The 24,330-nt window shown below is 42.2% G+C and overlaps 1 protein-coding gene across 1 annotated transcript in view; it reads right to left on the bottom strand.

Moving 5' to 3' along the window:
* The window catches only part of POLA1 (DNA polymerase alpha 1, catalytic subunit), a 539,463-nt gene that overhangs the window by 253,451 nt on the left and 261,682 nt on the right, over nucleotides 1–24,330 (bottom strand). The window contains exons 33-34 of the mRNA XM_077480771.1: nucleotides 23,300–23,481; nucleotides 9,610–9,741 (exon numbers count right to left, since the gene is read on the bottom strand). Coding sequence (XP_077336897.1) covers nucleotides 9,610–9,741; nucleotides 23,300–23,481 — 314 coding nt within the window. The remainder of the gene's footprint in view (nucleotides 1–9,609; nucleotides 9,742–23,299; nucleotides 23,482–24,330) is intronic.

Genomic DNA, 24,330 nt, shown 5'->3' with positions numbered 1-24,330 from the left:
ACTTGCTTCCTGAGGGCCGAAGCCCTGGGTAAAAAAAAAAGCAAAATTACCACGAGCCAGGTCGAAGAGGAAGGAGGAACCCATAGAGGGACCACCCTGCGAGGAAACAGAGGAGGGGTCAGTTCGCAAGGTAAGAAGTATATAAACAAAAAAACAGTCCCGACTCCATAAAGTTAATCATGAATTGGGGAGGGAGAATGACATTCCTACAGAAGGAGAGAGGCACAGCCCCAGGAAAACAAACATGACTAACTTTCAGGGTACTTTGTCTTAGAGCTGCACAATTAACAGTCAAGAATTGTTAGCGCAATCTTGTCTAAAGTGTTTCACAATTCTTTTTATGCAAAGAATTCTCTGCTCTTCCAAAGCCACAGCAATCAAAAAAAAAAAAAAGAGAAAAACTGGGCAGTCTGCCAAGAATCAAAACATTCTTTATCAGTTGAACTTGAGTATAAACATTGTAACAATTTGTCAATGGATTAGACATTAGAATAGAAAGTTTAACCATTTAAACGCAAAACCGTTTTCTGACATTTTTGGTTTCAAGTTAAAATATTTTTTTTTTGCAAGAAAATTACTTAGAACCCCCAAACATTATATATTTTTGTTTTAGTAGACACCCTAGAGAATAAAATGGTTATTGTTGCAATATTTTATGTCACAATGTATTTGTGCAGCTATCTTTGAAGTGCTTTTTATAATTACTTTAATGAATAATAATTAAAAAAAAACACAGTAACGTTAGCACATTTTTTGTTTTTTTTTGGTATAATGTGAAAGATTTTACGTCGTGAGAATCATAAGAGAATCGCAATCTTTTTATTCTAAGCAAAAAAATTGTGATTTTAATTTTGGCCAGAATTGTGCACCTCTACTTTGTCTCCATGTAACATAAGAAAAGCAGGCGGCTCTTAGGGCCAGATCACACCACAAGAAGGCACTCTAAATAAGTTCTTGCTTACTGTTCAGACCACACGCAGCTCCAGTGCATTTTTGATGCAATTTGCTAGGTTCCAGTACAGTTCTGTGCAGGAAAAAATACAGCACGCTCTACTTTTTTTTTTTCAGCACCGGAAACTGCGCTTTTTTTTCCCTTTGTTGCCCCAGCAGTCTTTATTCTGCTGTGGCTTATCCTCTTCTTAAGTGCTAGTTCACAACATAAGCAGTTCCGTGCGCTTTTTTCCTGCACTAAAAATACGTGCAGGTTTTTCCATGTATTGCAGTGGCTCTAGTTCACACCAGTGCAATCATTTTCCGGTGCAGAAAAAAAAAAAGTAGAGCGTGCTGCATTTTTTCTGCACCGGAAACTGACTGCACTGGTGTGAACTAGAGCCACTGCAATACATGGAAAAAACTGCACGCATTTTTAGTGCAGGAAAAAGCGCACAGAACTGCATCTGGTGTGAACTAGCACTGAAGAGGATAAGCCAAGGCAGAATAAAGGCTGCTGGGGCAACAGAGAAAAAAAAAACCTCTGTAGGACCATATAAGGGAGTAACCCCATTGAACACAACGGTAGGACTCAGCTTGGGCAAAGCGACTGAGAGGATCCCCCAAGAGGCAAAAAAATGCGACAGGAGAAGAGGAGCAATTTTCTGCAAAGGAGTGTGCACAGGAAGGGCAAGATTCAAGTTGTTAGTAAAGGGACATAAAAGGCCAAACCAAGATCCAACAGGGTACCAAAGGATAAGGGTTTGTCGATTTCAAACAAGAAATTGCAGGCTTAGGAATCAAAACATGTTCTGGGATGGGTTTCCCGGTAATCACATTAGGCGAAAACTATCTCACATATCATGATTTGATCATGGACACCTGACCAAAATATTGGTCTGGAGACCTCGCGATCTGTGGGTACAGCGATGTGTCACTCACGAGAAGTTCATATATATATATATAAAACTAAAAAGGAAAAAAAAATGTATCAATACAGGTGATGAAACCAAATATGATACAATTGTTGCAAAAATATCGTATTAAAATGTGTACACTAACAAAAAGGTGAGGGGAATGTGGGGGAAAAAAATGAATCAATAGTCATATGCTGACAAGCAATCAGTGTGCACAATGTGTACCAATTTTACGAGTGAACCAGTTATAAGCAACATGTGTTAAAAATAAACCATATAGGCATACATCTAAAAAATAATGTTCATATTGTAAACGCAAGTGATGCATACAAACATAAACCACTAAAAGGTAAGCAATCAATAGTGCCAATACACCACATACAAGAAAATAAAACTATGAGTCCATGAATTTATGTCACAACAAACATGCAACGCGGTGTGAAAAGTGATGCTCTCTAAGAATACCCACACAATCAGCCGTTATAACATCCAGGATAGTGCGTCCACCTTCTGGGAATGGGGGGGTTAGGTACTCTTACCCTGGGTATTGGATCCACACGCCAGTGGCAGTGAATCAATCAAGCATAGGCGGAGGTGCAGTAAGTATGGATCAAGCTCCAAGTTCAACATCCAGACACATGAGTACTTTTTATAAACCCTATCATTTTTTAATTTACAAAATGTGGAGAATTTTTCTCCTTTTTATACCTTAGTTACCATCATTGTCATTGGCCAGTGATTCCTTGTTTAATCCACCAGGGAATCTGGCTCCCTCCATTTCAGTATTTAGGGAATTAGTGACCTGGAACACCTACAAAGTAAAACTACTAGGAGTAATTGTATGTTTAGAAAGGGCCTGGATTGTTTAAAAAAAAAAAAAAGTGTAATGTTGTAGTGCGCCCGGTCGACAAAGGTGGGGGGATTGTGGTTGATTGGGAAGCCTACAAAACAAAATGTTAAGGATAATATCTGACCAGGAGACATATTTTCCACTTAGAGGCAATCCCAGTTTCAAGTTTAAGAAAAAGCTTATAGCCTTGGTAGATGATGGAAGGCCCAAGAAGCAGTAAGCGGCCAAATAGAATACACCATAACAGGTAAAGGAGGAACCCAACCCCGATGGAATAGCAGAGTCATTGTCTGTGTGATCCATCTAGAAAAGGTTGCAGAAGAAGCAGACAGCCCTTTCTGGCCCATCCGTGATAAGAAAAAGTGAATCTGATCTCTGGAAACATCCCGTGGCTGCCAAATACACCCAAACACATCCAGGGCATGTAAGGTAAATCCCTTAGGATAGTTTGACCTGGGACACAGGGAAGACAACAATGTCCTTAGTCAAAAGGAAATCCAAGGAGGGAACCACGGACAAGGGTGAAGAACCACCACATATTTGTGGATGATCAGGTAAGATGTATGACAAGATAACGGATACAGTTCCGACACTGTGAGCAGAGGTGATAGCCACCAAAAAAGCCACCTTCTGGGACAGATTAAGCAGAGGAACCGTATGAATATTTTGAAAGAGAAGCTTCTGTAGAACCGAACTCACCAAGAGTGGATCCTATAGTGGTAGAAGTGACTGCACTGGTGGAGGCAACTGTTGAACCCCTTGATTAAGAGTACACACCAGGAAGTGCGAGGTCAGCAGATGCCGAAGAAAACAACCAAGGCCAACACCTGGCCCTTGATGGTACTCAAAGCCAAGTTCTGCTCAACCCCCCATGAAAGAAGGTCGAGATCTGAGCCACGAGAAAGAACATGTGTAAATGCCAAGCGCCTTACACCAGGATATGTATGCTATCCACGTTCAGTGGTAAATCTTCCTAGCCCTCAGCAGCGTCATAAATTCAGCGCCTGGCTCATAAAAGCCAGGCCTTCAAGACCAGCAACTGAAGCAGGATGGAAGATTGGCCCCCTGGAACAGTAGATTCTCCCTTAGAGGCAGTCGCCAAGTCAGCGAACCAAGACCAACAAAGCCAGCCAAGCCCATTAAAATGACAGGAATGCCTTCGGCATCGATTCTGCGCAAAAGCCATGACAGAAGCTTGAGAGGAGATGCGTAGATCCGATTATACCAGCCTCGCCAGAGCCTCTGCGGCGTCCAGAGGATCCCGTGACCAGAAACCTCAGTACCATTCTTGCCTTCTGTACACACACAAAGCAGCTCAGGGCCTTTAGGTTCAGAAATGGACGTAGTATTGCCTCCTTTTCAGACTGAATAGGTTTGAATAAAAACCCCTGAAATCAGGACAAGCAAACCCTGAAACAGGACTGCAAACAGTCCGATGAAAGATGCCTATTGGAAGGAAAAAACCCTTTTCGGGGTTCAAGAACACTAGGACATAGGTGAGGGAATGAGGAGTGTTTATGTCCATTTGAGATTTCAGGCGCCGTGGTGGAGACGCTTTAAAATATCCAAGGTGGATTGCTGTTGGAGCTGTCATTTGAGTGATATCTAATGCACTATTTATCCCAGGGCAAGAGGCAATGTGTTTGGGTGCTGGTCTCCTTATGCTTATGACATGTTTTCTGTTTTAACAATTGCCTCTTTGGATGTATATATGGACTTCAACCCCGCTGCACCATTTTTACTATATCCGTTGGTATTTTACCTATACATATTGTGCCAGCACCTTACAATAAGACTTTCTAAATCAATCTTACTTTATGTACCTAAAGTACATAATGTATCCCAATAATGTAGCTCATTAATATAGTCAGGATATGGAGGGGGAAAAAAAGCGTTTAAGGCTGTTGGCACTTTCTAAGAGATTGACCAGTGTCTCCTAAAAAAAAAGGAGATCATCCGCCGCATATAGTGCGATTCTCTCCTCCCCGCCCCCTTTCCTTTGAAACCCTGTTATCTCAGGGTCTGACCTGATTGCGGTTGCCAACAGCTCCACTGCAAGTGCAAAGAGTAGGGGAGAGAGTGGGGACTCTGCTCAGTTCTATTTTTGAGTGTTGCTGATTAATTCTTACTTTTGCACTAGGGGCTTTATACATCAGTTTGATCCAACCAATAAAAAAAGGTCCAAAACCATATTTTCCCAAAACTGCCCATAAGTACTCCCACTCTAGGCTGTCAAAGGCCTTAGCCATATCTAGGGATAAGATAGCTCTTGGTTCCCTATTTACCACCGGCATCTGGATATTTAGGAATGCTCTTCTAATATTCATACTAGTAGATCGTCCCTCAATAAATCCGGTCTGATCTGGGTGTACGAATTTAACAATTTTATTTAAACTATTTGATAGTACCTTAGCTAGAATTTTGACATCTGTGCAAAGGAGTGATATCGGCCTATACGAGGCTACATCCAAAGGGTCTTTTCCTTCTTTTGGTATCACAATAATGGTCGCCTCCATCATAGAGGCTGGCAGCGCCCCCTCAAGCATTGCCTCCCTCAGGGTCCTGAGCAGCTCTGGGAGTAGGATTTCACTGTATTGTTTATATGTCTCCACCGGAAGACCATCTGGTCCTGGGGATCTTAGAAAGGCAATAAAATAAGTGGAAAAGTTTGGTAGATTTTCAGGCCACAAATGGAAGTGCCTTGCGAAAGTATTCGGCCCCCTTGAACTTTTCAACCTTTTGCCACATTTCAGGCTTCAAACAAAGATATAACATTTTTATTTTTGTGAAGAATCACCAACAAGTGGGACACAATTGTGAAGTAGAACGAAATCTATTGGATTTTTGAAACTTTAATAAAAATTTAAAAGTGGGGCGTGTAAAATTATTCGGCCCCCTTGTGTTAATACTTTGTAGAGCCACCTTTTGCTGCGATTGCAGCTGCAAGTCGCTTGGGGTACGTCTCTATTAGTTTTGCATATCGAGAGACTGCAATTCTTGCCCATTCTTCCTTGCAAAACAGCTCAAGCTCAGTGAGGTTGGATGGAGAGCGTTTGTGAACAGCAGTTTTCAGCTATTTCAACAGATTCTCGATTGGATTCAGGTCTGGACTTTGACTTGGCCATTCTAACACCTGGATACGTTTATTTGTGAACCATTCCTTTGTAGATTTTGCTGTATGTTTGGGATCATTGTCTTGATGGAAGATAAATCTCCGTCCCAGTTTCAGGTCTTTTGCAGACTCCAACAGGTTTTCATCCAGAATGGTCCTGTATTTGGCTGCATCCATCTTCCCCTCAATTTTAACCATCTTCCCTGTCCCTGCTGAAGAAAAGCAGGCCCAAACCATGATGCTGCCACCACCATGTTTGACAGTGGGGATGGTGTGTTGAGGGTGATGAGCAGTGTTGCTTTTACGCCAAACATATCGTTTTGCATTGTGGGCCAAAATTTAGATTTTGGTTTCATCTGACCAGAGCACCTTCTTCCACATGTTTGGTGTGTCTCCCAGGTGGCTTGTGGCAAATTTTAGACAAGACATTTTATGGATATCTTTGAGAAATGGCTTTCTTCTTGCCACTCTTCCATAGAGGCCAGATTTGTGCAGTGTACGACTGATTGTTGTCCTATGGACAGACTCTCCCACCTCAGCTGTAGTTCTCTGCAGTTCATCCAGAGTGATCATGGGCCTCTTGGCTGCATCTCTGATCAGTCTTCTCCTTATCTGAGCTGAAAGTTTAGAGGGACGGCCAGGTCTTGGTAGATTTGCAGTGGTCTGAAACTCCTTCCATTTCAAAATGATCGCTTGCACAGTGCTCCTTGGGATGTTTAAAGCTTAGGAAATCTTTTTGTATCCAAATCAGGCTTTAAACTTCTCCACAACAGTATTACGGACCTGCCTGGTGTGTTCCTTGGTCTTCATGATGCTCTCTGCGCTTTCAACAGAACCCTGAGACTATCACAGAGCAGGTGCATTTATACAGAGACTGGATTACACACAGGTGGATTCTATTTATCACCATCAGTCATTTAGAACAACATTGGATCATTCAGAGATCCTCGCTGAACTTCTGGAGTGAGTTTGCTGCACTGAAAGTAAAGGGGCCGAATAATTTTGCACGCACCACTTTTCAGTTTTTTATTTGCTAAAAAAGTTTAAAATATCCAATAGATTTCGTTCCACTTCACAATTATGTCCCACTTGTTGGTGATTCTTCACAAAAAATTTAAATTTTATATCTATGTTTGTAGCCTGAAATGTGGCAAAAGGTTGAAAAGTTCAAGGGGGCCGAAAACTTTCGCAAGGCACTGTATACTTAACAGATCTTAACCAGTACATCAATAAAAATATAATTCCATTATTGAATAAATTTAAAAGGAGCTGTGATGTCTGGAGCCGGCTCCCTTTATCTGTGGCAAGCCGGTGTAGTTTGATCAAGATGATATGGATGCCACAATTGTTATATGCCTTGCATAATGCCCCGGTCTGGATATGTAAAAAGTGGTCAAAAAGTTTGAAACTCTCTTTCGGGAACGGATTTGGAAAAAGGGCCAGGCGAGGATCCGGCTCCAGACGTTACAGCTACCAAAAGAAAGAGGGGGATTGGCGGTACCCCACCCTAGGAATTATTACCTGGCTGCGCAGCTGCAGCATCTGGCGGGTTGCAACCCCGGGGGGGGGGGGGGGGGGGGGTAACCCAAGTGGGAGAATAATGCTAACAGGAACACCCCACAGAACGCTAGTGGAGGCGCTAGAGGCAGAGTCCTTTCAGTTTAAGAACCCTATAATAAATATAATGAGTAAGGTATGGAGACTAGCAAAAGCACTGATGGGATGTACAGGGATATCAGGATACACACCTTTGTGGGATAATAAAAACTTACAAGAAGTATTGCTAATTGGGAAAATTAAGACATGGGAGAGTAAGGGTATAACTAGATTGATTCAACTATATGATGATAGAACCCAAGACATTTTCATATTTAAAAAAAGAATATACCACAACAGACATTTTATAGATACTTAGATCCGGCATGCTCTGGCAGTCCAGTTTGATACAGATACCCGAGTGGGATAAAAGCCCCTTACCCCAAAAGATAAATTGACAAGGCCAGGGGTTTCATATCTAATATGTACGACCAGTTATGCAACGGCTCTGATATAGACCCCAACTCTTCTAAAAAGAAGAGAAGATGGGAGGAGGATATAGGGGAAATATCAGATGAACAGTGGAGGAGGATAATAAAGCTGGGATCACTGATATCAGTTTCCCCGTCACAAAAAGTGTCACATCTGGTGCTGGTACATAGGGCTTATTAAACCCCTAAGAGGTTTTGTTTTTGTTTGGAAGGAGAGTAGACACTAACTCAAGTTGTTCTGTTACTGGGAGGGAGCTGTCAAAACCATAAATAAGATCTTTGGGACGAAACTGGACTTAGACCCTAAACTTTGTATACTGGGATATAGGAGGAGCCCGGGAGAACGGAAGAGCACCACATTGGCAGTTATACATTGTCTGTTCCAAGCACGAAAATTAATAGCACAGAGATAGCAATCTGAGAAAGCTCCCTTATTGAGTGAATGGACTCAAATGACTAGCGCATTATTGTGGAAGGAGAAGGCAGTATATATACACAAAGGGGAAACCTCAGTGGGTTTGAGAAAATATGGAGACCTTGGTTAGGAGGAGGAGAAAGGAAGGAGATATGATAAATGATAGAGTGACTAGGGTGGACTAGAGGAAAGAAATATTTTTTTTTGCAATGATATCCATTTAAAACTAAGATAATAACTACCTAGTAATAAAAATATCAGCTTAGTGTAGTAGGAAGAAGAGGGAGTGGGGGAGGGGAGGGGGTAAGAAGGTGAAATATATATTTATGTAATGCAGCAAGAGATGAACTAAGGTAGAGGATATGATGGATATTATGCTAGTAATTTTTATTGTTGCATGATCTTATATTAGTTTGTAACAGACTGCTTTTGTATGAAAAAAGAAAAACCGAATAAAGAGTATATAAATAAAAATAAAAAAATGATGACATTTATCCCCCCCCCCCAATCAACATGCCAATGACATTTTTAAATAAACACTTCCTGTTTTCAAAAAAAAAAAAAAAAAAGGCTGTTGGCACCTGCTGCTTCCAGTGACAATAGGCTCTGGAGTAGATCAGACACAGTAGCCAAAAACTCTGATTGCTGCATGTTGTGTGCAGGAGTTGGAGCAGTGTCAGTGTATGGCCTTGTTCTGAAACAAGGTAACCGCTGTCAACTTGTAAAGAACTTTGAACTTTCTCACAGCTTGCACAGGAAAACTAATTTGTTCCATGTACTCTCACTCTCAAGCACCTGTATTCCACCATTGCTATGTGAGCATATTTCCCTGTGGAGCACTTACGGAGTGGATGCAGACCGAGGGGATTTGGTGTGTCCGGTGTGAAAGAATCACAAGAACCCAATCTTTGAGCACCTGTGGCCCTTCTTTGAGGTACCAGGCAACAAAATGATCAGCTTGTGTTTTCGGTGGAAGGTGGTGGTCAGAAGGCACTATATGTCAATAGCCAGAGGGGAACTTCCAGTAGTGTGGTGAAAAGAAAAGACATCAAAATTTAAATAGGTGAAAGCTATGTCAAAGTTAGCCACAAAGCCAGGAATTAAATATATGTGCACTACAGAGTCAACATGACATTTATAGCCCGGAACAGTATGTAAGCAGCTCTGTCATACATTGCTGTGTCAATGGCCCCATTCAAGGCCCAGGCTTTGCCCGTCTCTGTGGGCTTACCGCTAAAGAGTGCTTCAGGGTCCGGTTGCCATAAGAATAGAACAAAGCCTGGACATGGATAGTATCCTGCAGTTAACTCAGTTATTGCAGTACAAACAAAGTACCAAATGGGATGCATATCACTTACGCTGTAGTACTTTTTTAAATGTCGTCTTATGTCCAAGAGAAGCTTATTGTTGATCAGTGTTGTGTACTCCAATGGTGAAGAATTGCATTCTGGTTTACTGCATTGGAACAAGCTAGGTTCAATTTGAAGCCCCTGCAACAGAAATAAAAGCACACTTGCTAAATACACTAAAATATCACAGTAAAAACAAGAAGTGTATGACACATTATACCTTAAACTGTTGTAGTTTTGAGTAGGCACTGGTGAGTTTAAAGTGATTGAAAAGTCAATTTTTGCTTCCTAAAAGAGGTTTATACTTACCTGCTCTATGCAATGGTATCACACAAAGTGGTCTCTTGCCTTCTCTCTGGGGGCCCGTCTGCTTCTACTTCTCCTGCATTTCCCTCTATAGTAAAACACTTAATATGGGAGTACATATGGGGGGCATGCTTCCAAGATGGGCAGGGTGTGTCCATAGAGAGACACAGCATGGCTTAGCCCCACCTCCTGCTCCCTCTTCACAGGATTCAACTGACCGTAGCTGGAGCCCATGGTTCCCACTGCTCTCAATCTGTCCTGCGAGAAGAGGAACAGAGACCAGCGCTCAGGTAGGAAGGGGTGGAGGAGAAAAGCAACCAGTGGGACGTTTTTAACCTTAATGCAGAGAATGCATAAAAGGCAATGTCGAACGGTGGCCATTGCTGTAGGTATCCTCCACCGAAGCCCCGATCCGCTGACTTTATAAGAAATGTAAGTAAGCCACTAATGTCTAATATTAGCACTCGAGAATGATAAAATTTAATTTTGCGTTTTTGTCCCTTTCCATCAGGTAATAAAAAAGGGACCACTTTAAGAGCATTTCCCAATTGGCCTATAATAAAGAAACACCAATAGAAAAACCATGGTTTGACTTCGTAAATGCTACATGTGTACAAACCTGGGAATGATTAAGTCACCAGTGGAAAATTGGATGCAAGAAATCAGCATGGAACATTGAGCAATGCCCAAAAGGTATTTTCCTGAGAACATCCAAAGTATAAAATATTTGAAAAGAAAAATATCTTACACTTGGGTCTAGTTAAAAGTGAAAATGTCAGTTTGTCTATACTTTTAACTGCTTCAATACCAGGCACTTTTATCCCCCTCTTGCCCAGACCAATTTCCAGCTTTTAGCGCTGCCGCACTTTGAACAATTGCGTGGTCATGCAACGCTAACCATACAATATCTTTTTCACACAAATGGAGCTTTCTTTTGTTAGTATTTAATCACCACTGGGTTTTTATTTTTTGCTAAACAAAAAAAGATGGAAAATTTTGAAAAAAAAAAAAACACGCATTTTTATTCATTACGGTTATAAAACATTGCAAATATGTAACCCTTTCTTCATAAATTTAGGTCAAAATGTATTCTACTACATTTCCTCTGTGAAAATAACCCAAATCAGTGTATATTTAGCCTGTAGGATAGTTCTAGAGTCCACAAACTATGGAATTTATAACTGAAAAATGATTTCTTGAGGCTCAAAAATGCCAGGACAATACAAATACCACCCCCCCCCCCCACCCCAAAATTAGCTGTTTTTGGAAAGTAGACAGTCCAAGGTATTTAGTAAGAGGCAGAGGAAGTCATATGACCTCCCCACAGAAGGTGGAAAAACCCACCCGGCCATCAATCTGCTACAGGCTGTGCAGGAAGGTGTATTAAAAAAAACAAAAACAAACACATCTGATCCCCAGTATTGCTCTAATGCTGGCCAAAAGACGGCTCAAATTCTGGCCAGTTCAGCTGCGTCCAGCCATTCCTGTTCAACAGAAGTCGATCAACTTCTGCTAGATTTGGAGGACTTTGTTGTCAAACTGTCAGCCACGATCAGTGTATTCTGACAGCAGAGTGTGCCAGTGGGATTCTTTCATGCACCTGTGGATTGAGGATTTTTTTTTTTATCAGCACATTGGCTGAACAAAAACAAAACAAAAAACCCCACAAAGACTAATCTATGGCTAGCTTAAAGTAGAAGTAAACTCATCCGTTTAACCGTTTCAAATAAGTAACATTTCAGGCACGGTACCGGGAATGTAACCCTCCCCTTGGTTGTGCTCTCAACCAGACTGTCAAACCATCCAATGGCTAGTGTCATAACTAATCGTATGTGCAGAATAATGGCGTAATTGATTTAACAGAGGCCAAGATGGCAGCTTCCTTGGCTGAAAACGATAGGAGGGCTTACGTCCACTTTAAGATCTCAAAAGTAGAACTATATATATCCACCATCTGTGTGTCATTATAAAGATTTACCTTAATTTGCTATATCATAGCTAAAACAGGGAATGAGGAAATCCCTGAAAATCAAGGGAATCCACTGGAGCCCCACAGGCACCAGAGCTAGTGGCCCCATTGGAAAATTTCCCATCTATCACTAATCGGGGGACAACCCAAAGTTTGGAATTTTCTTTTACTTTTGATAATGATGAATAGAATAGTTAGGGTGATTCTCGGTAGCAGATGTAGCAATATGAACCCAACAGGTGTTCCAATTTTCACTCATGGGTGTACGTTTATCAAGCATAGGAGAGATCCTAATGATCATCATGGCTGATTTCTCAGGTGTGCCAGTTTATGAAGCGGAGATGAGGAGTGGAAAACATGTTCTTCACTTCTCATCACAGGATACACCCTTCTGTCATTGACTTTTACACAAATGAGCAGTTTATGAAGGCGAGATCTGAAGATCTCACTGGTCATCTTTAAAATATCTCCGTCCCAGATTCTCCAGCTCAGATGTGGAGAATATGGGTAAGAAGCTGCTGTGATGTGAGGAAAGACTTCTTTCTTCCCAATATCAGCAATAGCAAGCTTAAAAAGATAAATTTATATACACACACTATATTTATAATGTATTTTCTTTTAGGACCCATTCATATCTGAGCAATGCAGCAGAATTGTGTAATTCTTGCCATGATTCCAAATTGCTGTACAATTCTGTCAAAATACGCAATGCGCTTTTGGGTGCTATTGATTGTTAACCAGTTGCTGACCGCTGGCCGACAAATGACGGCCAGGTGGCGTATCTCTTGTGGCGGGGGCATCATATGACGTCCTCCAGTTTAAACAGGGAATGCATGTGATCACGCGCGCCCATCCCTGTTCCTTTGGTGGTGGCGTGTCATGGAGACACCGCTGGCCACCAAGAGGGGTGAACAGCCATTGGGTATATATTATTAAAAATTATTATTAGCAAAATTTTATGACAAAGAAAAAGGCATTTTTTTCCCCAAAAGTTTTTTTTTAATTTATAGCACAAAAAATTAATAACTAGTGGGTTTTTTAATACCACTAAAAGAAAGCTCCATTTGTGTGCAAAAAAGGACGAAGTTTCATATGGGTACAGTGTTGCATGACTGAGTAATTGTCATTCAAACTGTGAGCGCTGAAAGCTGAAAATTGGTCTGGTCAGGAAGGGGGTGTAAGTGCACTGTATTGAGGTGGTTAATGGCACCACAAATGCAGTTAGACATGCATTTTTGTCATTTGACAAATACACTACCAACCTGCCAAAACGCACATTTTTTTGTGCGCATTTTGGTACAGTTTTTGATGCACTGTTTGCTGCTTTTTTTCAACACACATTTTGGCTTGTTTTTTTAAAATGCATTTTAGTACTTTTTTTGTACATTTTGGTGCTTTAACATTTATTTTGGTTCATTTTTTAGCTGCGTTTGTGTGCATTCCGGAAACACGTGCAAAATGGATGATATGCTTGTGGTGCCATTGTTCCCCAAAACTCTCTAGCAAATGTGCAGTTTGCCAAAACATGCATAAAAAGCAAATCAAAATGCAAGTGTCAAACTACAAGCTAAAAGAAGCACCAAAATGTGTGTTACAATCTACACCAAAATGCGTGTTAAAATAACCTGTACCAAAATGGCACGCAGTGATGTTGGAACAGGCAGGGGCTATCACCAAACTGTTCCCACAAGTTTGGGAAAGGGAAATTGTCCAAAATGTCTTGGTATGCCGACGCTCAAACCCTAAAGAACAACCCCGCACCACAATCCATCCTCCATCAAATGATTTGGACCACTCCATCAAGACATGGATGAGCGAGTTCGGGGTGGAGGAAATTGACTGGCCTACACAGAGTCCTGACCTAAACTTAATAGAACATCTTTGGGGTGAATTAGATTGGAGACTCTGAGCCAGCCTTCCCAGAACAATGGCAGCTGTTATAGCTGCAAAGGGTGGGCCAACTGAATATTGAACCCTAAGACGCCATTAAAGTTCATGTGTGTTTAAAGGCAGGTGTCCCAATACTTTTGGTAATATAGTGCAGGTTGTTCCTTGGATGTATAATGATACATGAATGGAGTGGCATTAAATATGGATTTTGTAAATACAACTACTATAGAAACTAAATAAAAGAAAATTGAATATATCGTCATAAATAAACCGCTTAGCGACTTAGATATACTGCAGCAGGGCAGCTGCTTTGCACCAGATCATGTACCTGTTACATGATCTGGCACTTGCAGGTCTAGGGTGCGTGCAAGCCCCCGGTGACCCCCTCCCACAGTGATTAGATTCAGGTGAGTATAACGGGGGAGGGGAGCAGCAGGTTTTTTTTATTTAGATTGCATGAAAAAAAAAAAAAACATTCAGCCTTTACAACCACTTTAGTTTTGCTGTCAAGAGACAGATTTGTAAAGGGAATCCCCTTCAAGGCCTCCATCATGAAACCCAAAAGACATGCATGGAGGATGGACAACCATGTAAAGAACATAGTAGGTGGCCTGAAGATTTAGCTTCTGCAGTTTTTCTGGCTGGAGGAAAGCCTGGGCTGATTGGTATCCAAGATCAGCCTAAGGTGTCCAAAGTAAAATTAGATAATCAGCGAGGACTTTGAGATTTAAAATCCACTTAAACGCCTCCAGAATCTGAATGGCAATGAACTTTAGTTGTGAGTAAACTGTTGCCTTTAATGTGTGGTCATCTACTTTAAGTATGCCAAGATTGATATACCTCTTGACCTCAAGGCAGCCAACACTCACACCAGTGTTTTGGTAAACACCAGAGGAGCCTTGCATAGGCAGAGTAGCAAGTTTGCAAATTGAAAGTGTTTCTCCCCTACCTGTGAAGAGCAAAAACTGTAAGCACCCTTGGGTAAACGGATGCATGCATTCTTGATAACTATAGATGCCAGTAATTCCACTTGATGCAAGGATGCAGATTTTGAATAAATTGGCTCCTCTTGAACTTGACGATTTTGCCATAAATGGTCAAGGCTTTAAAGAGGAACTGCATTCTGCTCACATCATTTGTAATAAAAACATCTTTGCCATTCTGAAGCTTCCCTCCAACCACTTTGCATATTTTATATATACTGCGATTCTGTACTTGCCAAATATGCTGCAGAAATAGCCCCCCCTGTCTGCAGCCATTTTAACTGTGGGCAGCTGAAGCTGCTGCCTGTTCACTTCCTGGATTTACACAGGCACACCTCCAGCTCCGCAGCTTTCATTGGCCCTCTTCTGACTCATCCCCCCCCTCCCTTCCTGGCAAACTCACAAGAATGAGAGACAGCTGTGCATGGTGTCCTAAGCCTAGGCTTATGACCAGACAAGAAAAAGGAAGTGAGCTGTATAAGTTAATTACTGGCAGAAAAATGTTTTACTATCCAAAAAGTTAAAACAAGGGCAGAAGATTTAATAGATGGAAAGTTAAAATACTGAAGGTCCACTTTAAGATCCAAAACACTGCTTTTCTTGGGAACCAAGAAGAGGTTTGAGTAAAACCCCTTGAATAATTTTTACATCCCATAAACAATCACCATCAAGGACTCTATGACCAGAGACAAAATCAAGTACTAGCCAATAGTCTGCAAGTATTAGAAGTTATCCCTTTACCTTGAGTGGGACTTAATGTGGAGGGCTTCTTCAGGCTTGATGTGCTTGTGACTGCCAGAGATTCTAGTGCCCTGCAGAGCTAGAGAGCTTAGTGAACTTAGTCTCTTTGACTTTCTACACACACAGCTTACAGAGTGAAAGGGTAGCAAGAGATGTGTGACTAGAATGCTTGACTTTCCTGAGCTAAGGAGAGAAGGTACTCTTTCGTCCAAGTGAATTTACTCTGGGTCTCCTCCACTGTTCCACCAGTGTCTATTCATACTCTGCTGCCAGAAAACAGTGTGGCTTCTGTTGCTCCTATAGGGCTGGCCCCCGGCAAAAAACGTCTTAGCAATCGGCCACATTGAGACGTGAGCCTGCAACTACTATCACAAAGGGTAAACTGAGCACTTGGCTGTGGCTCCCTCTGTGGCCACACAGTTATATCCTTAATTGGGAGATGCCCCAAAAGAACACTGATCCCATCCCCAGCAGTAACGTTACTGAGTTCTGGAGCCCCCACAATCATTAAATTACATTCTCCCCTCACCTCTATGAAAAACTCAACAAAAGGGGGGTGGGGGTGGAGTGAGGTGTAGAAGGAAATGACAGGAGTGCTTCTGGTCTGTAAGTGGGACACTGACCAGTCATTCACTTGTTTTGTCATATCCGCTCCCACAGGCTATCCAGAAGAAAACAGCTATAGCAATTAAACCGGTGCAGAGAAAGGGGGTGCATGTACTCAATGGCTGTTATTGGCGAGACTTCCTGGATCCATATCATCCAGCCAGAAACTTGTTTGCAGTAAAAACCAAAAGCAACTTAGGATTTCCATTAGGAAATTGCTGTGTCCTGACACCTAGATGCAAAGCTAATAACAAATGTGGGTGTGTGTCTGCCAGCCAAGTTTTTTTTTTGTTTTTTTGTTTTTTTACTTTAACTTAAACGCGTCCCCCATTCCCATTGATGGCACTATTCCCAGTTTGTGATTATCTGTAAAAAAAAAAAAAAAAAAAAAGGCAGCTATAAACTAGACCTATTAAAAATGCAAAGTGCAGTAATGATTAGCAACCTATAAGTTAACTGAAAGTGAAACGTATAGGTAAATCTTTAAAAGTGAAAACAAAACAGGTAAACAATGCTGGTGTCAGCAATCAGTTTGCCATATAAATCATTTGCATTGAAACTTCCTTTAATATAATTTTGAACAGCAGCTTACATCCTACCCAATTGCTAAGATGAACAGAGCTCTGAGAAAGTTTTCCAAAAACACCGGGGGCAGATTCTCTGACCGCATCCACTGGATTTTCTAGCCCCAAATCATAACATGATAAACTTAAGTCCCGTACACACAATCAGAAAAGCCAAAGTTAAATTTTGCCCAATGAACGATCTGCCAATTTTCTGATTGTTAGTATGCTGCTTTTGAAAGATTACAAATTTTTGCCAGACAAAAACCGGTTGTGCAGGTTCTAAAATGTTTGTCTGATGTGACCACAACATCTGATTTCTTTTCATTATTATGTTTTTTGGCCAAAATAATCTGAAGACCAAGACTAGGCATGCTCAGATATGAAAGAACATATATAAAACAAACACATTACGTTATTTCTGACGTTGAAAACTGTCATACGAAAATTTCTGACGGTGAGTAACCTCTTAATTTTTGACTTGAGACTAGCGTGAAACAAAAAATGTACATAAATTTGGCCAATAATCTGATCGTGTGTACAAGGCTTTAATCTGAGGTTTGCTATGGAAAACAAAAAAAAACAAACAAACGCATATTTGTCTTCCTAAAAACTCTACACAAGACTTTGTGATTTTATTTATGTATTTATTTTGCACAGGTGGGCATAAATGAAAATTCTCACAGAAAAAAAAAAATGAAACATTAATCCTCAAATTGCCCATTTTCAGCTCAAGCCTGCCTATAAGCACTCACCTTTCCCCTTCCCTGTTAACATTTCATTCATCCAACCCCCCCATTACTGAGAAATTCCAGGTGGAAAAGATTTCAGAGCTTGACATCCGGCTCTTACGAAGCTAGCCCATCTGCAAATCGTCAAGTCTCTGTGCAATTAGCTTTTTTATTTACAGCTGTAATGATGCAAAAGTCAAGGATTTAGCATGAAACTGTTGATCTGTGTCTGCCTTTTCCTCTCACTTGCTACCAATGGTTGTTTTCCTTTGATTTATAAAAAATGCAAAACATCTGCTGTTTGTCCAAATTGGCTTAAAATAATTACTTTTAATTTAGATAAAAAGAAACCACGATTTCCAATTTTCAACATTTTTTTTTCCTTCTATAATATTTCACAGCCTATTACCATGCCAAAACTAATGCGTGGCTGACAGTGGGAGAATCTGTCAAGCTGGCCCAGTTTTGCTTTGAGTTTCAAGGTCGATGATGCATTTTTTGGCATCAGTTCATGGGCAGGAACGCACCAAGCAACTTTTATGTCTGAAGTGGAAAGTCAGAAGGCGAAATTAACTACACTCTTTATTAAAGATAGAGATGTGGGATGAGCAAAAGATAAGCTACAACAATTTACACATGGACCCGATTCAATAAGTTAAGAAAATAATTCAGCAGGAGGTTGCAAAGCAAAAACACAGGATTTCCATGCTTATGGTGCCAAAACATGTATACTTTGAAACTTTCATGCCATTTAAAATGGAAACGCTACAATAGGCCACAGAAGCTGCAAGATCTATTTGCTATAAAAGGTACATCACACTGAATAATTTACCACAACAAAATAATTATTAGTGAATTTAAATGGGCTACATTAGAATTGTGATCAACTCCTTAATGGTTTGCCTCTCATTACCATTGATTACTACTGCAAACGGTGCATTTCTTCCTCGTTCATGTTAAGAGTTGTTTAATTTGTTGTGTAGATAATTTTCACCAATTGTAAACTCACCCATAAGCTAAAATTTGTGTGTTGCAGACATCAGGGCAAGATGTAAGAGGGTGGGATCAGTATAACAGACTTGAAGTAGTGACAGTTAATCCCCCCCCAACGGTGGCACAGACAACAATACAAATGCAGCCATAAAACTTGACCCCTCGGTACAAAACAAAACAAAAAGAGGTTTGGCTCCCGTTTGCTTCCTGCGTGCCCCTGCAAGGTGCTCTGACCGAGTCTGATCACAGATCGGGGTAAACGATCGGTAACCACATGATCAGTTGTGTTCACGGCTGATTACAGGCGTCAATACAAGCTGGTTATCGGCTTTTTTCAACTTATGCTCTCAGCTTGAGAAAAGAATGCTGATAACTGGCTTGTGTTAAAGGGACATCTGCACTGATTATCAGCGCAGTCCCAGCAGTGGCCCCATTCATGCCCACCAGTGCCGCCTCATCAGTAACCATCAGTGAAGGAGAAAAATTACCTGTTTGCAAGATTAACAAACTATGGAGAAACAACTTTATTTTAAATTCAAAAATGTCAGTCTTTTTTCATTTGTTTGCCAGTGGTGATTAAATACCACCAAATGAAAGCTCTATTTGAGTGATAAAAATGTTGTTTGGGTACAGTGTTCCATGACTGTGCAATTGTCATTCAAATTGTGACAGCACTGAAATCTGGCCTAGGCAGGAAGGAGGTAAAAGTGTCCGGTAGGAAAGTGGTTAATTGCATTTTTTTGGCTGCAGACAAATGTCCCAGGAAAGGTATCTTAACCACTTTCAGACCGGACCATTTTGCTGGTAAATGACCAGAGGTCTTTTTACACTTTGGCACTGCGCTGCTTTAACTGGTAATTGCGCGGTCATGCAATGTTGTACCCAAACAAAATTTGCGTCCTTTTCTTCCCACAAATAGAGCTTTCTTTTGATGGTATTTGATTGCCTCTGCGATTTTTATTTTTTGCGATATAAACGTAAAAAGACCGCAAATTTTGAAAAAAAATGATATTTTCTACTTTTTGTTATTAGAAAAATCCAATAAACTCAATTTTAGTCATACATTTAGGACAAAATGTATTCAGCCACATGTCTTTGGTAAAAAAAAAGTCAATAATTGTATATTTATTGGTTTGCGCAAAAGTTGTCACATCTACAAACTAAGGTACGTTTTCTGGAATTTACGCAGCTTTTAGTTTACGACTGCCTATCTCATTTCTTGAGGTGCTAAAATGACAGGGCAGTACAAAACCCCCCCAAATGACCCCATTTTGGAAAGTAGACCCCCTAAGGAAATTGATAAGAGGCATGTTGAGCCCATTGAATATTTTATTTTTTTGCCTCAAGCGATTGAATAATGACAAAAAAAAAATTTTTTTTTTTTTTTTACACAAAGTTGTCACTAAATGATATATTGCTCACACATGCTATGGGCGTATGTGAAATGACACCCCAAAATAAATTCTGCTGCTTCTCCTGAGTACGGGGATACCACATATGTGGGACTTTTTGGGAGCCTAGCCGCGTACAGGGCCCCGAAAACCAAGCACCGCCTTCAGGCTTTCTAAGGGCGTCAATTTTTGATTTCACGCCTCACTACCTATTACAGTTTTGAAGGCCATAAAATGCCAAGATGGCACAAAACCCCCACAAATGACCCCATTTTAGAAAGTAGACACCCCAAGCTATTTGCTGAGAGGCATGTTGAGTCCATGGAATATTTTATATTTTGCCACAAGTTGCGGGAAAATTACAAACTTTTTTTTTTTTTTTTTTTTTTTCACAAAGTTGTCACTAAATGATATATTGCTCATGCATGCCATGGGCATATGTGAAATGACACCCCAAAATAAATTCTGCTGCTTCTCCTGAGTACGGGGATACCACATATGTGGGACTTTTTGGGAGCCTAGCCGCGTACGGGGCCCCGAAAACCAAGCACCGCCTTCAGGCTTTCTAAGGGCGTAATTTTTTGAGTTCACTTCTCACTACCTATTACAGTTTTGAAGGCCATAAAATGCCAAGATGGCACAAAACCCCCACAAATGACCCCATTTTAGAAAGTAGACACCCCAAGCTATTTGCTGAGAGGCATGTTGAGTCCATGGAATATTTTATATTTTGCCACAAGTTGCGGGAAAATTACAAACTTTTTTTTTTTTTCACAAAGTTGTCACTAAATGATATATTGCTCACGCATGCCATGGGCATATGTGAAATGACACCCCAAAATAAATTCTGCTGCTTCTCCTGAGTACGGGGATACCACATATGTGGGACTTTTTGGGAGCCTAGCCGCGTACGGGGCCCCAAAAACCAAGCACCGCCTTCAGGCTTTCTAAGGGCGTTACAGTTTTGAAGGCCATAAAATGCCAAGATGGCACAAACCCCCCCCCCCCCAAATGACCCCATTTTAGAAAGTAGACACCCCTAAATTTAGGGGTACACTAGTGAGACTAGGTAATAAATGGCGGGTGCCCTGAAACTATAAAAAAATAACTAACCAACCAGCGTCACCTGTAACAGTTATATGGTGATCACTGGTGAAAGGGTTAACTAGGGGGCAATCAGGGGGCTTTATGCGGTAGTATATGGGGGTCCCTGGCGCTATAAAAAGCTGCGGCGAACCTAAATACCTACCTGCCTAACTAGCGTCACCTGTGACACTAATACAGCGATCAGAAAAACGATCGCTTATTAGGCTGGGTTCACACTGGAGCGATGCGGGAACGCCACGAATGCGCGGCGGGTTCCCGCATCGCATGCCTCCCGGCGGCAGTTCACACTGCCCTATGCGAACTGCTGGGAGTGTCAGTGAAATGTTAATGACACCCCCAGATCAGTTCGCATATCGCAGTGCGATCTGCAAACTTGGATCGCATGGTGTGAACACCCATGCGATCCGATTCTGCTGCGGACCAAAAAAAGGGTCCCGTGCGAGTTTGCGGCGGGTGCGACACGAATTCAGCCATACTATCTGTATAGCTGAACTCGAATCGCACAGAGATCGGATGTGATTTGCACTGCAGTGCGGTGCGAATCACATCCGTTCTCATAAACCGCTGCAATGTGAACCCAGCCTTAGTGACACTGGCGACGGGGGGTGATCACGGGGTTAAACCTTTATTGGGGGGGTTAGGGGGGTACCTTAGAACTAAAGGGGGCTAACCCTAACTGCCCTAACAGTTATTAGTCACAAATGACACCTGCCGGGTGATCAGGGGGTTAAACCTTTATTAGGTAATAAATGGCGGGTGCCCTGAAACTATAAAAAAATAACTAACCAACCAGCGTCACCTGTAACAGTTATATGGTGATCACTGGTGAAAGGGTTAACTAGGGGGCAATCAGGGGGCTTTATGCGGTAGTATATGGGGGTCCCTAGCGCTATAAAAAGCTGCGGCGAACCTAAATACCTACCTGCCTAACTAGCGTCACCTGTGACACTAATACGGCGATCAGAAAAATGATCGCTTATTAGGCTGGGTTCACACTGGAGCGATGCGGAAACGCCGCGAATCCGCGGCGGGTTCCCGCATCGCATGCCTCCCGGCGGCAGTTCACACTGCCCTATGCGAACTGCTGGGAGTGTCAGTGAAATGTTACTGACACCCCCAGATCAGTTCGCATATCGCAGTGCGATCTGCAAACTCGGATCGCATGGTGTGAACACCCATGCGATCCGATTCTGCTGCGGGCCAAAAAAAGGGTCCCGTGCGAATTTGCGGCGGGTGCGGCGGGTGCGGCGGGTGCGGCGAATGGCTGAACTCGAATCGCACAGAGATCGGATGTGATTTGCACTGCAGTGCGGTGCGAATCACATTCGTTCTCATAAACCGCTGCAATGTGAACCCAGCCTTAGTGACACTGGCGACGGGGGGTGATCACGGGGTTAAACCTTTATTGGGGGGGTTAGGGGGGTACATTAGAACTAAAGGGGGCTAACCCTAACTGCCCTAACAGTTATTACAGTCACAAATGACACCAATGCAAAAAAAAAAAAAAAAAAAAAAAAAAATGACATTGGTGTCACTGTGACTGGGGGGCAGGGGTAATTGGGGGGGTGATCGGGGGGTAAAGGGGGGGTGTGAGTGTGCCTGGCATGTTCTACTGTGTGTGGGATGTGTTGGTGCAACTCACTGATCCGCTCTCCTCCGTGTCGGAACGAAAAATACCGACACAGAGGAGAGAATACATCACTTCCTCTCCTGTGTTTACATTACAGGAGAGGAAGTGATGTCACCGGGGATTTCCATTCGTCGGGAGCGATCGCGAGGGGGTGGCCATGAATGAATGGCCGTCCCCTCGTCCGGGATCGCTCCCGAACGAAAACCGACCGCCGCAGGCACCGGGCGGGGGCCCGATCGGGCCCCCGACCCGCGGGAGGCAAAGGACGTACATATATGTGCTTATGCCTGCCCGTGCCATTCTGATGACGTAGATCGGCGTGAGGCGGTCGGCAAGTGGTTAAATGAGTTGCACAGGCACATGAAGTCAACCATGTATACTGCACCTCTTAATAGTAGAATTTAGTGCACTTCAATGTAAGGTTTGTCTGTAAAATTGGTTAAATTTTAGATCATTAAACTTATTCCAAAAGTATGTATACATTCCCCAAAAGTATACAGCTCAAGTTCTCGGCTAAGAAGCAGCAAAATATAATGAAGTGTAAGGACCCTCGTGCACAGGGCCATCTAGCTACTATGCACCTGGGGTAGGGGATGACACAGATGCCTTGTCCAACCTTGCGACCTGCAAACTTTAAAAAGTGCTGGCAGGGACACAGCAGCCAGACAGTACAATGTGCAAGAAGCTTAAAAGTGTAAAAAAGAAAAAAAAAAACACAACAAGCATGATAAAGTATGCCAACTTGAGTGAATGGATTTGTGTATACATTTAAAATAAAACTATACTAACCGAGCCATCAAAAACATTGTCATATATGTTCTCTGTTCCACAGCTGGGGCAGCAGAACTTAAAACGCTCACAGTCTCTGTATTTTTCTTCATCAGTTATCTGAGCAGGACCTCCCAACAAAGCCTCATTTTCTTCATCTTTCTGATAGTGATGCTGAATTCGGAACTGTGATGGATCAAGTCCTATCAGAAAAGCAAAAACATTTTCAGACATCAAAAAACTTGAGACAGATCAGATAGTTTGCTTGAAAGGTGTGTGTGTGTGCGAGATACTTAAAGCGGAGGTCCACCCTAAAATGGACCTTCCGCTCATCGGATTCCTCCGGCGCCACGATTGGCACCTTTCAGGGGGGTGCAGTTACCTGGATAATCCAGGTAACTGCACCCAATTCCGGGCTAGCTCTCTGCGGAAAGGGGCGTACATTACCCGCCCCCTTCCGCAAGTGCCCCGCTGCCTGCTGGGAAACACACAGATCCCAGAGGCAGCGGGGACCGTCCTCATTGCGCAGCGCGGCTCGCGCATGCGCAGTAGGGAACCGGGAAATTAAGCCGAAAGGCTCCATTGCCTGATTCCCATACCCAAGATGGCGGCGGCAGCACTCGAGTGTCGATCTAGAGATCGGCTTCGGGTGCCAACATCGCAGGCGCGCTGGACAGGTAAGTGTCACTATTTTAAAAGTCAGCAGCTGCAGTATTTGTAGCTGCTGACTTTAAAAAAAAAAAAAAAAAAAAAAAAAAACGGAGTCCCAGCGGACTCCCGCTTTAAACAGATTTTACTTATAAAGAGTATTCACTGGTTTGGTTTTATTGTCAACACTGAATCACAGTAGATTTAATTTTGTGCATTTTCTAGCACTCATGTCTAAGCCAGTGTTTCTCAATTCCAGTCCTCAGGCCGGGTTTATAATGTGCGACATGATACTCTCCCTACTTTGAAACCGACTTTGCCCTTGCGACTAAGTCAGAGACGCATCCGACTTCAATGAACAGGGATCCGACTTGGATCCCCATAAATACCAGGCACTGTGTTTG

The sequence above is a fragment of the Lithobates pipiens genome, unplaced genomic scaffold (assembly GCF_037356315.1).
Source record: "Lithobates pipiens isolate NorthernLeopardFrog02 unplaced genomic scaffold, aLitPip1_a1.2 Scaffold_16, whole genome shotgun sequence".
Lineage (NCBI taxonomy): Eukaryota > Metazoa > Chordata > Amphibia > Anura > Ranidae > Lithobates > Lithobates pipiens.
The sequence above is the reverse complement of the archived record's forward strand: the minus strand, read 5'-3'. Positions and strand labels throughout refer to the sequence as shown.